Here is a 15,499-nt window from a genome sequence, read left to right on the forward strand (position 1 = left end):
CCCCCACCCAGGAAGGCACATCCCTCAGTTTGCACGCCCCTGCTTTATCACATGTTCAACTGTGTGGTCTATAATTGTGAGTTTAATTATCAGTTCAATCCATTTGTTTGGTCCTGAAGGGTCTTTGTCCGTAATTCTCCATATCTACTCTGGCATCTTCGAAGTTGGGGGCAAGTGTAAATGCAGCCTTTGTGTTGCAACACCTTCTCTGTGGATATTTTGAGTCTCTTGTTACCTGTCTCTTCAGTAAAGTCTGTAGTGAAGATACATGCAAAGAAATAACTTAGCTTTTCCACAATGTCCTTTATGCTCCCCAATTTCTTCCTACTGGTATAGCATATCACAGACACATGTATACATACTTGTACAAAGCAAAATAAAATCACTACAAATTCCTTGTAGACCTCCTAATTGCAGCCTTACATTTTATCTACCATAGCTTATACTCATTTCTGTTTGTTTTTCCAGGTTTGGATTTTCACTTTCTGAGGGATCCCCGTTTGGCTCAAATAAGTCTTGATCCTTGCCATTTAGCCAATCATACTGGTGGCTTACTTTTTTTTATCTTGCCTTCTTAGTTCCTCATCTCTCGTACAGGTATGTATGCATTGAGACTTATGCTTTAGTAGCCTCCATGATAAATCTGATCACTTGTAATTTCCAGTTTAGGGTCAGTCTTGAAAAGATACTACACTACACTTTCTGGAATTGTGTGTCACTAATCACTGTTGATATGGTATTTGAGACTATCTAACTTAATTATATTGCGATTGTTTTCGGGGCTATTGATGGTAGGCACTTGAACAAAATGCTTACTTAAGATGGAGAGGAGAGGTCTCTCCTCTGTGTTTTACAGCTAGTTGCTCCAAGAAGGAATTAAGGCATAGTGAAGGAGCTTGATGGGTCTCTATGGCTGTGTCTACAAAGGCACAAATCTTTGAAGTAGCCATGCTAATGGCCATTTCAAAGATTACTAATGAGGCGCTGAATTGAATATTCAGCGCCTCATTAGCATTAGGACGCTTCCAGCTGCGGCACTTCGAAAGCCCTTCTTTCAAAAGCGTGCGGCTTGGCGCAGCTACATGGGGGTCCTTTTCGAAAGGACCCCGCACCTTTCAAAATCCCCTTATTCCAATCGGTGATCATGTAAGGGGATTTCAAAAGGTGCAGGGTCCTTTTGAAAAGGACCCCCTGTGTAGCTGTGCTGAGCGTCCTAATGCTAATGAGGCGCTGAATATTCAATTCAGCTCCTCATTAGAAATCTTCAAAATATGGCTATTTCGAAGATTTGTGCCCATGTGCCTGTGTGAATGCTTAAAATAGTCCGTTACAGTATTACTGTTGCCGCCTCTCCTTAATGAGGAAACCAGTAATAGAACCCTACAGGTCTATTTTTATGGCTTGAAATTTTTATCCATTGACGTTCTGTTAGTGTGTGTCCTGCCTCATAAATTGTCTTTCTACATTTTGAAGAATCTCTTCTGTATATAGTACTGATCTCCTGCACCACTGCTATTTAATCTGTTCTTCAGTAACTGGGACAGGTATTACAGTATCCTGTTGATTTTTCACGGCCCCCTTTCCTCCAAAAACTTAGCTTGGATTTTTCTCTCGCCAAAGCACAGTTGAGGCATGTTATTGGGGAGGCTTATATTTGTATCTGCTGACTCTGTTCTGTATTAAAGATGTAATTTTTGTGAAACTGGGGGGATGAATCTGAACCCACAAACACCCAATTATAAGAAAACAGCATTACTATTTTTAAACTGCTATGTATTTTAGAGAATTTTTTTTGTTCAAGAGCTAACTCTTACCATTCAGGAGGAGGACACTAAATTTGATATACAGTTTCCTCTTCTCACAACTTAAAGCAATGTAAGGGTTTGGTTGTGCCAGAAAAATGGGATGTGCCCAAAATGGGATTATTTTTCATAAAACTATTCAGAAAAGAGACAATTACCAGATAGGGGCTGGCTGGTGCCTTTTCGGGGTGGGAGTGCTGAAGCTTCCACCCCTCCCCAGATATGTACAGGGGCATTGCAAACTCCCTGTCAGAGAGAGAGGGGAAAATCCACAAACTCAATTGAGTTAAGGACCTGAGCAACATTATGTAAAATGTGCTAGTATCTCATATAGCAGATAATGTCATTTTTGAGGGAACTTTCACATACAAGTATTTTAAATTTGAAAACTGTTTAATATTTTGCCAGAAATTATATACTATAGATGTACATTTCTTTTTTAGGCAATAATGAATCAAACGGACAAAAATCAACAGGAAGTTCCTTCATACCTTAATGATGAACCCCCAGAAGGTAGGTACTAAGTTCCTGTAAATTTTTTTGATAAGAAAATGAGAAGCACAGTTCAGTTTTGAAAAGAATGAGTATGTGATGATTTTATTTTTGCATACAAGAATCAAGCTGTGTACTTTTTTTTATGATATTCTTTTATTGCTTCTAGCTCTAAATAGCTAATGCATTGAAGATTAATTGAGCTAGATTCTATATGTGTAGGAACAGAATTGTTTACTAAGGTGCAATGCATTGCCCAGTACAAACCCACTGAAGGCAGTGAGGTGTCACAAGTATGAAAAGCACAGTTTGAAGACTGAGTTTGCATTATTGTAACTGAGAGCACAGATTGCCAGTTGAACCTTTATTAGTGATGGTAATGTGTAAGATAGTTTGGTTTGACTTTTGCAGATACAGGGCTGCGTTTGAAAGGCTGGCAGTTGAAACAAAAAAGAGAGCTTGTTAGAATACATCTGATACAGGAGTTGTTGAGATAACATTGCATTTAATGACTGGTTTGGGAATCTGTCTTCAGAATAGAATCACATTTACTTCAACTTGCTAAATTATATAAAAGTATCTTAGCGCATATTGACAAGTATCGGGGGTAGCCATGTTAGTCTGTATCCACAAGAACAGCAGGAAGTCCTGTGGCACCTCGGTCTATAAAATGTCACAGGACTTCTTATTGGTTTTAGGGTATGTCTTTACTTACTGTCATTTGACGTGCCGCGATTGATCTTTCGGAGTTCAATTTTTGCCATGCGTGTGAAGATGTGACAAAATTGATCTCTCTGGGCTTGGCTGTCAACCCTGGTACTCCATGTGATTGGGTGGAGTATGGAACGTTGGCATGAGCCTGGAGACTCCTGATCTATACTGGGGCAGAAAGTTGATTCTGATATGTTGATTTTTAGGTATGCTAATGGCATAGTGAGAATTGTGTATCTGGCATCGATTTTTGTTCCCTAGTGTAGACCATGCCTTAGTCAGCAGAAACTGAATCTGTTATCTTTTCTGATTTAGCTTTTTCTTCTGTTTTTAGTGGTGCAGAGGAAATAATGGCTTTCGGCAAGTGAGCTGGATTCTTTCCAGGATACAGCTCGCAGATTTAACTGAATTCTGTGTGCAGAATCATGTGTGGCATGTCAACTAAACAGTTTTCTTTCAAGAGCCTGGTTGTTTTTTCACACAACGCTGAGTCCATGTTCTTTAGTCACACTTGAGAAAAGAATAGAATCAGAAAGCAATATTTGTGTGCAGGCTTTTTCTTGGGTTGTTGCTAAAGCTGTAAGAGAATTGAATGGCAGTATGGCCTCACGCAAGAGATCTTAATTTCTCCTCTGTTATGAAAGTGCAATCTATAAGATTCAGTGGGCTTTTTGGTTTAGGATATCAGGTTCTCATGTGTATCTTGAATTTCAGTGGGCTATTTTCTGATACACCTATTAGCTCAGGTAGCATATTTTTTCTATGCTTCTATTAACTTCAGTGGGATTGTCTGTGAGGAAAGGAATTTCTTAACCTGCATACGTGTGTCAGAATCGGGCCCTAAACTAGCCCTCCTGCAACAGACATAAATTGGACTAGAGGAGGAAATGGCATACAACTCCTAAGCAAAGCAAAAGTCCTGAGGGTGACCCCTCTGTTTCTAGTACAGACTTCATATTTTATATAGTTAGTTACACAACTTTTGTAATTAAATGCTAAGTTGTTCTGAAGAATTTACCTGCCTTACATGTCATATAGAGCTTTCATATCTGATGCAATTATACAAATACATCACTTTAAACTTAAGAAATGGCCAAACATGGATGCATCCCAGTTTCAATCTTGGTCTCAATGCCATTTAAATTTGGCTCGCCTATTCCTCTATCATGATGCAGAGACAGAGGGGAAGAATGGGATTTATCCTGCTTTTTGTCTTCATTTCTGTGCTGAATGCATCTGCTGGCACCAGACCCTTTGAGAGAATGACAGAGGCCGGGCTCACTTTGAGGTTAGCGACTCCAGCCCAGTCCCAGTCCCCCAACGTATCTAACTTCCCATCCACAGTGTCATACTAAAACCAAACGAATATGTGAAAATGAACACTTGAAACCTTTTATTTATTAACAATTAAGTCATTATACCAATAGTATGTGTATTAAAAATGTAACTTGTGAGTTTCCACTGCAAGCAAAATTCTTCATTTTAGGAATGTTTTTTGTCTTTGTGTGCAAACTCATTCATAATTGAAGAAAAAAATCCAACTTGTGTGCAACATCACTGCTAATGTTAAGCATTGTGAGCCCATTCAAATGCTCTTGTCCCATTGTAGAACAATTGTAGTTCTACACTTGTATTAACATGTTGAATATGCATTCGTCTGAAGCCACCGATGCAGGGAGACTGACAAAAATACATAATGCCATTGTGATATTAGGAAATTGAATATTTCTTGAAGCAGTTCTTTTGGCTTGCAGTCCAGTTTAGGTTTGGTGGAATGTGTACGTTTCGGGAAGATGATTTCATCACAAAGATCTCCTGACATTTTGTTGTACCTTTTGAAACTGTTCAGCTGTTTAAAATAGATCTTCATCTCTCAAGTCCCACAGGAATCCAAAAAGGGTACAAAGTTGTCACAGTGACTCAAATCAATGTGTAAGACCAGATTTGATGAGTCAATAATAACAAAAAAAAATTGACTTGATAATGCATTTCTGCATAAGATTGAGATGTTAGGCTGCAATTGGTGGAAAACACATTTGAAACGTCAATACGTATGCTACTGATTTGGACTCAAAAAGGATTGTGTTCCATTGATCACTAATCTTTTGAATAGCTTTTTAAGAAGTCATTCCATGTTATCCCTTTCAACAGCTAATGTAATTGAAGCACACAATGCTACAAGATTAGTTGTGTGGATCATTTTTAGTAGCTTCATCCACATGGATGACGTTAAAACACATTCAGATTTGGAGTACACCTCTAAACTGAGTTAAGCTTGGTGAGAGTAAGAGATTCAAGCTCACTTTAAAGCCTTCTCACGGAGTCCAAATGCTGTGCAACTGGTTTAACACCATCAGTTCAGGCTGACCATGTTGTTGTCAAGGTGCTGTGAAGGGAAACGGGCAGATGCTGCTTCAGAATTTGCCACTTTTGAGGACTGCTACTGAAGAGGTTGTACAATTGCTGGATTGTTCCTAAGTATGTGATTTGCTTCCTTTCATGATTCAGATCAATCAACATTGACAATATTTAGTATGTGGTTGCCACAACTGGAGAAAATACAGTTTTTGGATTTTGCTCAAGAAGGACTGTTTGTTTTGATTCTGAGCCACATTAGATCCACTGCCATTGGCTTGGCAAAGATAACTTGTAAATTTTTAATTTGAAGGCTTCCAGAACTTCTAATACATGACTTTTTTTTTTTTCCATGAATTTTTAAGAATCATTCTTTGATGGAAACCTTTGAACTTCCTGCAATTTTAACATATTGAACAACCAAGGTCATCTGTTCTTTGTGAGAATAGTCTGGATTTGTGTCAATACTAATTGAAAAGTACTTACGTTGTATCTCTTCAAGAACTGTTTGCACAAATGTCCACACAGCTCAATAAACTCATTTTGTAGACTGGTTTCCAGCAAACAGATAATGAACTTGAACCTGTTTTTTCCCACTCTCTTGTGATTCATGAATATGCTTAATGTGGCCTGATAAAAGTGGGCCATACTTACTAAGATGCTCAAGTATGTCAAGAAGGTTTCCCTTTGTAGGGTCGCTGAAACGTTGACTGGAACCAAACAAAGCCAATCCCTGGCTAGAAAGAAAAAGAATGACATTCCGTATGCACTCAAGGTTTTTTGTTTTGTGTGTGGTTTTGTTTCCAGTTATCCAGTTTCTGTCTCTGTTTCACTCAGGAGTAAGTTTTCAGTTGAATTGTCAGCTAATGCTATTGTACTTGCTGATTTCCACATTACATAGTTATCTTTATGCGATACTGAAATTTCATGTGTGAGTATTCAGTCTTTCAACTTCCTCCAGCCTCTACTGATGCTCCAACTGGCTGGATTAGACAGCACTGATGGATTGGAAGTATTATTGTTAAAAATGAAATAGTGTACACAAGTACAAAGCTTGCTTTTCCATGCTCCAGCAGAGCCATTTTCTTGTGTAGAGCTCTCCATTTGGAAGAGGTTTTTGTCAGTAAACAAGTTGGGGGGGGGGGCGTGGGGGGGAGCATGATTTTTATGATGCTTCAATATATTGCTTGGAATCTGAAAACAGTTAACTTAGAAAAGTGACTGTATTCAAACAACTTTGTTCTTATCAAGAAGTCCAATATCAGGTTCTGAGGACACTGTTGTTCCTCTGTCCTGTGCTAGTCATAAGTTCTTGTCCTTGCGGTGCAGCATCTCCGAGGTTCTCATCTTCTGCCTGCACAGTCTCTAAATCAAGAGTAGATTCTGCATCCATTGCTACTGTTGGCATTTGTGTTCTGATTAATGACCTCATTTTGAGGCAGTGACATTGAAGTGTCATTTGTGGGTACAAAGTTTTCATCATCACAGCTGGAAGTGTCACTATCTAATGGCTGAGGCATCTCTTCTAAGAGAAATTATGTTCTTCATTCATTCTGTTGCTTTTGCCATCTTTTACTTGCACCACTTTCAAATTTTGGCTTTTTATAAAGGGGTTATTTTAAAACACAGTAACACACAATAAATTAATTTGCTAAAGGCTTTTGGCACAAATTTTTAATTGTATCTACTTCACAAAGAATACTTTATAATGGTTTGGGGGTGTTTAGCCTTGTTTCAGAGTCTTGAAATTGTGTCTAACATGTTCCTGTTATTAAATTCCTCTAATAACAAGTGCATTATTATCAATATGAACACGGAGTGATTGCCAGATAAGATATAGGGTTTATTAAGCAACTAAAATTCAAAGTTTATTATCACAAGAGCTTTCAAAGGTGAATCTAAAACTGGACGATGAGGTCACTTACAGCTGAGCGTGGTACGGTTATTTTGTACGTAGACACATTTGAAAAAAAAACCAGGTATATGAAAATCTCCTATGCAGAGACAAACATCTAACTGAATGGTTAAACTCCATTCTCAGAGCAAGCAAAATCACTTTATGGGAACAGAATTAATTATGACTGTCAAAACTTCTTCTAAATTATGCAAAGACTGTAAACAGTGTTTAAAAATGTGGAATCACTAACCACAGAAGCTACTCCAGGCTGCAGTCATACAGATGAGAAAATGGATGTGACTGAAAAACTGGCAAAGGCCACAGGTCCTACAATGAATTAAATCAATTTTTTGCAGGTATACATAGCTTCTTTTATTTCTGTTATGACTGCAAGATGTATAATAAATGGAAATTACTTGGTAGAAGAATGTAAAAATTTGAGGCCCCTTTGTCTCCTGAGGCCCAGGCCAAAGGCTCTTCTGTCCTTCCCACCCTGATATGGCCTGGCTGGCACTAACCTCATAGTTTGCCTACGTGTAGTTCTACCTCTTCCAGACTTCGATCTTGGTGTGACATTCTCTTAAGAATTTCTTGGCAGGCTTCCTTTTTGAGGAAAGGCTTAGTTCTAAGGTGCCTTGAGCAATCTTTTGTTAACTAATGGCATAAATGTCTTCCAAATTCTACAGCTGTGACACCTGGCAAATCCCAGGAATTTCATAAAAAAGACTTTGAAATTTCTAGACAAAACTACTACAGATTTGCAAAATATTTGTGTGTGTTCAGCAGTATAGGCTCTAATGAGTCTAGCGCCCTCTGCAAACTCAAAAATATAATTACCTTTTGCAAACTGCAATCATGTCACACCTGCATTCACTATAAGCCTTGGTTCTGTAGGCGGCTGATTGTTCTGCATGATTGGTAGAGCCAGCATCTTGAATAGGTGCTGTGTGCTTACAAATTTACTGCTTTAATAAACAGAATAGTGCTAAATTCTTTTTCTTCATTGTAGTGATCAGAAACAAGGGGCTAGTTAGCAAACAGTAAACTTCATGGAACAGATGTAGAAAATGCCAGTAGCTGTGAGGAATGTTGTTAATCCTGGTTGCCTATTTACTGCACAGTATGGGGGGCAGGGGGAAATGAAGTAATGTTTCCATTATTAAAATTATGTGGTTGTACTAATACACATAATCAGGAGCCTATAGATGATTTTACTTGAGTCAGGGTTCACCAACTAAAGCAACTGGAGGGAAGTGGGATACCAACTTTCTTGCCACACTGAAGTTTGTAACCAAAAATTGCTAGTAACTTGTACCTCTATTAGAGTTTGACATTAGAAAGAAGGGCCATAACAGTCCAGGTCACAACAAACAAAGATGCTATTAAATGTACTTGAACAGCAAACTCCTTTTTCCTACTCACGCTAAACACGTTGCGAATGAGTCAGTCGAGCTACTTTTTTGACTGAGCTTGTGAGAAGTTCTTGAACTCCTCCTGTCGTAAGAATCATTTCTGTCGCAACAGACATGCGATCAAAATGTAGATTTTTCACACAAACTATTCTTTCAGTTTAGGAAATTTCTAGGGTCTTGTATATTGGAAAAATAGCGTTAAATGTGCCATGTGATAATTTTGCTTAAAACGAAAGTATGAACCTTGGATAGTTCCAGAACAGACTGACCATGTTCTGAGATACTGAGTCTTACTCAAAATATGCTGGTAAGGATTCACTTTGCCTTGTGATCATGTGTTTTTTTTTGTTTTGGTTTGTTTGTTTGTTTAAGTATATGATGTGTCCCATTTCTTACAACTATGAGCAAATCCCTCCCCATCGTGGAAGAAAGGCTGATACAAACTGGCAGCACTTTAATGCCCAAATAGAGGCTACCAAGCCTTCTGTTCTTTTCTTTTATCCTTGTTTTCCCATATAGAGATGGCATTGCTTGTTGGAAGTATTCTAGGGCTCTTTGTAATGGATACAGAAAGTTATCTCTTTGAGGGTATGTCTACACTAGGCAACTTAGAGCAGCATGGCTGCACTAATACAACTGGACCGCTGTAGCACTGATCATGTAGCTGCTCTATGACCTCTCCTATTGTCATAATTAAACTCCACCAAAAAGCAGTGGTAATTGCTTTTTTGCTTCTTTAAAGAATTACAGTATTGACATTGACACTTGGGAGATGCTTGCTCAGGATCTCTCAAAATGGAGAGAAGGGCTACGAGATGGTCCCCTGCATTTTGAACGTGCCCATTAACAAGCTGAGGAGGGCAAGATGTACAGGAGGAAGGAGAAGCAGGCTTCCAGTCATGGTAAAGAGCCTCCTGCTGTACCTGGAAACATCTGTCCTCATTGTAATAGAACTTGTTGTTCAAGGACAGGCCTTCTCAGCCACCTAAGGATCCACGGTTCCCATGGAAAATGATCATCTTCGGCAGCAAGTGATTGCCATCATTGTCCCCAGTGGAACAGTATGAGAGTGAATGCATGCCTGCAGATGTAATATTTGAGATGCTCACTATTCTTCTTACCCTACTCTGCATTCACTTGTTTTTCTTATTGTTTCCTGTTTTGTTTTTCCCCCATGTGCTGTTTCCTTGTTTGGGCCCAGCCCTTGCTACTCTGTTTACTGTTTCTTTGCATCTCACTTTTTGTTGATTCCACCTATCATGAGTCACTTGCTCCTCTCTTGGCATCATATGATGTTTCTTTCCAACACACAGTTCAGCTGGTGTTTAACTGTGTGTGAAACATCTTTCTTCACATAGCTCTTATGATGATAGGTATCTCCTGAACTACTTCACTACTACAGCTCTTTGTTGGTACCCTGCTGTCTCTGAAACATCTTTCAGTGAAATAAGAGCAATAGACTTGGTGAGGACTGAGCACTGCAGAAGGTGAAACACGAGCACTGTAGAATGCTGCTTTGAAACTCTTAGTTTTATTTTGGTATCAATGGAGTAAATTCTAGACACTGAAAATACAATGCAAGCAAATGCTCTCTATGCATGGTGAGACTTGGTTGTGGAAGCTTTTTGAACCTAACATCTAATAGCGTTGAGAATTACAAACTGCTAAAAAAGAAATTTTGTTTATAGAAGATAAAATATCTATGGTGGTTTTAGTATTCCCAGTGCAAGTTTACTGTGTGCATCTTTATCTTGAAGCTTGCCTTTAGAAACTTGGTATGCTAAAATGTGAGAGGATAATGAGATGATTTTCCAATTTTAAGTTATAAAAAAGAAGACTGAAAAATGTAGAGGACATTGTGGGAGGGCTAGCTCAGCGGCTTGAGTATTGCCCTGTTCAACTCAGGGTTGTGAGTTCAATTCTTGATGGGGCTATTTAGGGATCTGGAGCAAATATATTTTGGTGGGGAGGGATAACTCAGTGGTTTGAGCATTGGCCTGCTAAACCCAGGGTTGTAAGCTCAATCCTTGAGGAGGCCATTTAGGAATTGGGGCACATAGATGTCAAGGATGGTACTTGATCCTTCTAAGAGGGCAGGGGACTGGACTAGATGACCTCCCAGTGTCCCTTCCAGTTATATTTAATTTAATTTAGAAATAAGGGCTTGTTGTAACTTATTTGTGTGCCCAGTAGCAGAGAGGACATGGATGGACCCTAGAACAGGCCTGAGCTTCTGTTCTTCTCATGCTCCTTCCTTTCCTTCCACCAACCAAGCAAAACAAAACAAAGGCTGATGAGAGGGGGAAAAAGAAACTGCTGCCTTTTTTTAAAAGCCAAAATATCCTCCCCACAACCACTTCCGAACATAACTGTAGTACAGCTTCTTCTGTAGCTCTTCCCTTAGGCTCAGTAGGTGCCATGCTCTGGTACTGCATTGAAGTTCTTTCACTTGGGGAGACAGCCCTACAGCAAAAACACTGAATTTTTCAGTAGCCAAATCCCAATAGAGAGGTAGTCAAGTCTTCAGGGGCTGAGGTGGAACTAATATCTGTAGCAGGGGATTGGGAAGAGAAAGAGATGTGAATTAACTGAAGGCTTGCATGGGGAGCCTTAGTTTGAGTATCCTTCAAAGCTGATCCAAAAGTGCAATACTCACTGTTAGTTAATCCGTAACATGGAACAAATGGCATCCTGGCACTCTCAGATGTAGTTCTTTTTGAAAAGTGAGATAAATTAAGCTCAGCCTGGGAACATGGATGCTTTTCAGGAAGGCAGTGAAGGGTCAATAAGACATGCACCTTACTATGTGTCATGCCATTAAAAGCAGCAATACTCATGAATAAACTGTATTCTTCCAAAAAGTCATTATGGACTCTAACGTTTACGCTTCGTCTTTCAGGTTCATTGAAAGATCATCCACAGCAGCAGCCTGGCATGCTCTCTCGTGTGACTGGTGGCATTTTCAGTGTAACAAAGGGAGCGGTTGGTGCTACGATCGGTGGTGTAGCCTGGATTGGAGGAAAAAGTTTGGAAATGACCAAAACAGCTGTTACAGCAGTACCTTCCATGGGAGTGGGTCTGGTTAAAGGAAGCGTTTCTGCTGTGGCTGGGGGCATTACAGCTGTAGGATCTGCTGTCACAAATAAAGTGCCTTTCACAGGGAAGAAGAAGGATAAGTCTGACTAAAAAACGACTCATAATATTACATCAGTGGCATTCGAATCTAAGATTTGGACTACAGCAAAGCCATATGTCTTAGACGCTTATCTCCTCAAGTGCTGTGGGAAAACTTGCTTTCCTCTGAACGGACAGAAGAAGCTGACAGCACAGTGTGGGGAGGTTCATTCTAAACCTAGATTCAAGCTTTATATCTGGTGAAATGTTACACTTGATAAATGTAAAATCAAGCACATGTATATGAAGGGGTAATACATGTTTGAATATTCATTTACTGTGCATCTTATGTAGTATCGGACTAAAATGTGAAAGTTAAAAAATTTGTTGGCACTCTTTCCAGTACTGGATCTGTGATGTGCCTGCTACCATTTTAGTGGTTTCTGCATCCTGTTGATAAGGAATCCTTGAACTATGTAAAAGGCATCTTCTGATGTGCCTAATATCATACTTTTTCTGCTTTTTGAAACTGTATTTTTGTACAGATTATGAATTTGCAGTGAGTGCATTCTGATAGTGATGGCAGGCAAGAGACAGAACTGGAGATTTTCAGAGGTAGGGAGGGGAAGTATGCTTTAAAATGGTTTGTGATAGAAGGCATAATAAAGGTTTGCTTGCAGTATACTGATTTTAATGATTCAGGCCTTATGGTTGGAAAAACTATTTTTTCACTCAATGAAGCTGTGTAAAGAATTTTCTAATGTCCATCGTTTCAATATAGTTCATAAAATAAGCTTTGGACACTTTTTTAAATAAGTGCTGATATCTGAAATTTAGTCATCTTTTACTAAAGCCAATACTGCTAAATCTCAGGTGTATTTTAAAAGTATCACTTTATCACCTGCAAATGAAAGATTACTACTTGTGACTTCTTCTATCTAGAACACAATTGAAGAAGGTGGCTTGATTTCAGTTAAGCCAAGGTTCATGATTCATATGGTGATAGATGGTAACTTGTAATTATCTTGAGAGAAATTCCTCTGCTGTGAAGTTAGAAACCACTGAAGAGAGATCTAATTAAACCGCTAACTGCAGGATTTACTGGTTTAGGCTGTTGCTTTAATAATTTTCCTCTCTTATAACCAAGATATAAAGTTTGTTTTTTCACTACATTTGTACCTCAAGTACACTTAACACAGCACTGTACTCTTTAAACAAACAAACACAACTGACATTGTTTGAGATAACATTTCTCATTTCCTTTCTTTAGTGAATTGCATAGGGACAGATTTTTCAACCTTAACACACTTTGAATGAGTGCATCTCATACATCTGCATGGATGTGCATGACACGAGTTCAGTTATTCAAGATCTGCTGTTGCTGCAGCTAATGTAATCTTTTTGGCAGCCTGTAAAAGATGGCAGAAGTTTCAGGTGGCTGTTTTGTATATGTAGTATTTCCTAAAAATGTATGTCCCTGTGGAGAATTTATAAACGTGAGCTTACTTTTAAGTGGCTATGTTTGTACAAGGAAGATAGAAGTAGTTTTATAAAAATTGAAGGTCAAAGGGCATCACTTGTCTAGACAATTTTTATTCCTGTTCAGCTTGTTGATAGGGTATAGTTGATTTAGCCATCTAGTATGTCCAAGCCATTGGTACTTCAGCTGTAATCTAAAGCAGCTTTCCTCAGTAGACAGAATTACTGTTAAATATATGTATTTATCAGACAGTTTTCTAGCACCTCTGTAGAAGTGGAAATTTAAATGTTAAAATATGTAGGTTTTTTTATTTTAAGGAGTCAAAAAAAGAAGTATTTACTTGTCTTGCATTGCTACACTACTCTGTCGTGTACCATTTTGGGGGATTGAAGAGGACCATGTAGTTAATGCAAAGTCACCTGTTGGTTCAGGAGCTTTAACACAGAGTTGTGTGACAATCAACTACACAGAGGTTGACAACTTTTACTACATTCACTGTTCATCAAAATCATTACTAATCTTTATAGAAACTGGACATTTCAGAGGGTTAAATTTGAAAACACAAACTCCTTGCCCTTTTTTGATAAGCAATTTACTTTTTTTAAATCACACTATGAAATTTGCAGCAAACTAAGTGTAATCTGAGAAGTTTCTCACTAAACTCTGTACATCTCTCCTACCATCTTGCAGCACGTTAGGAGCAAAATGTATTATTCAGTGATTCTGAATTCTTGTAACTACACAGTTTAAGCAGGATAGGTTGGCAGTTTAGAGCTCGGTCCTATGTGGTCTGCATCTTTATTTTCCACTTAATGTATGACTGACCTTTTTGTTTTTGTTTTGTTTTCAAAAGATGTTCTAATTGTGTCCTGATTGGAACTTCTGAAATATTAAATTGTTACAGTTTAAATTCCTCTGACAGCTTCCTTTCTAGATTTGGGTAAGGTAAAGTTACAGAGGAGATGAATCTTCCTGTGAGTTGAACTTGGTGGGGTGGGAGGTCTCAATACAACATGGCATTCAGAATTGTCATTAAAACACTGTTTCAATCAAGGGCCAAGCCAAAGCTACAGCTCCATTGTGCTTTTAGTTTTATGTACAGGTGAGAAGCAGCAAGGACTTTCTTACTGCTTTAGACAAGAAAAATAGTGGAAGAAAGAACACTTTCCTATTTGATCAGATGGGATAATTGAAGCAGAGAGAAAATGATTTCCCCAAGGTCCAGTGAATACTAAGGGCACAAGAAACTGAACGCTGATCTCCAGCATCAAATCCAGCGTGTTAATCACAAGTCTGTCCCAGATGGCTTACAGCAGGAAATAAGTTTGCCTCTTGTGACTCTCAGTGCATGGAAGTTCTTGAGCTGTGAGACAGGCTTTCTCAATTCCAAGAGGAAAACAGTCATGGCAGATAGAACATGGACAGCTTTGTTCCTTTGTGGGCAGAGTCCTAAGCAGCTTACTCTAACTCTTTCAGAAAAGATCTTACAGATGGGAAAACTCTAATTTTTAAGCTGTTGGAGAAGAGGGTAAAAAAACTGATTAGTTGGTTCTGTTTTTATGAACGTTGGGTAGGTCAGAGGAGCAGTACTAAAAATGGGAGTTCATTGGATCATGGCTACATTTTAACTGTTGGCACAGCGAGGAAGAATCCTATCCTTCAAATTAGTGTAAAGAGAAAAGGCAAGATTTGTACACAGGCAGGGAGGGAGAACTAGAGATGACTACCAGGCTGTGTCATTGGGAACGGAGTGACATTTTGAATAGTAACAGAGGAGGAAGAGGAAAATGTTGCGGGGTGGATGTTTAAAGAGACAGGGTAGCTGATGTCATATTTTTTTAATTGGACAAACTTTCAGTAAGGACAGAGGCACAGGAATTTTACACCATCAGAAGCTGGATTTCTTGTGGGATGCTTCCTAGAAGTGTTGAAAGTTAAACTCTAGCAGAAAAACACACAGAGCTGGTCTCTAGGAATACATATTTGGTATGTGCCTCTGTAGTATACAATACTTTGTGATTCTGTATGACGTTACGTGATCATTTTATGTAATCTGAGGTGAGGAAATGGTTCATTTAAGGACCAATCACACCTTTTCAGCTGAAAACAACTGAAATGGGACTGGAGGACTAGTGAATAAATGTGTATACTGTAGTCCATTTGGGAAAATTTATTGAAATAATCCAATTTATTAAACTAATTTAAATTACTCTATGGGAAAGTGAAAGCATAATTA

The 15,499-nt window shown here is 38.7% G+C and overlaps 1 protein-coding gene across 1 annotated transcript in view; it reads left to right on the forward strand.

Annotated features, from left to right (window-relative positions):
* The window catches only part of TMEM263 (transmembrane protein 263), a 29,206-nt gene extending 13,799 nt beyond the window's left edge, over positions 1-15,407 (forward strand). Inside the window, exons 2-4 of the mRNA XM_075008000.1 lie at positions 469-597; positions 2,246-2,315; positions 11,569-15,407. Coding sequence (XP_074864101.1) covers positions 2,252-2,315; positions 11,569-11,855 — 351 coding nt within the window. The 5' untranslated portion in view covers positions 469-597; positions 2,246-2,251 and the 3' untranslated portion in view covers positions 11,856-15,407. The remainder of the gene's footprint in view (positions 1-468; positions 598-2,245; positions 2,316-11,568) is intronic.
* The last annotated feature ends 92 nt before the right edge of the window (positions 15,408-15,499 follow it).

The sequence above is a fragment of the Carettochelys insculpta genome, chromosome 1 (assembly GCF_033958435.1).
Source record: "Carettochelys insculpta isolate YL-2023 chromosome 1, ASM3395843v1, whole genome shotgun sequence".
NCBI lineage: Eukaryota > Metazoa > Chordata > Testudines > Carettochelyidae > Carettochelys > Carettochelys insculpta.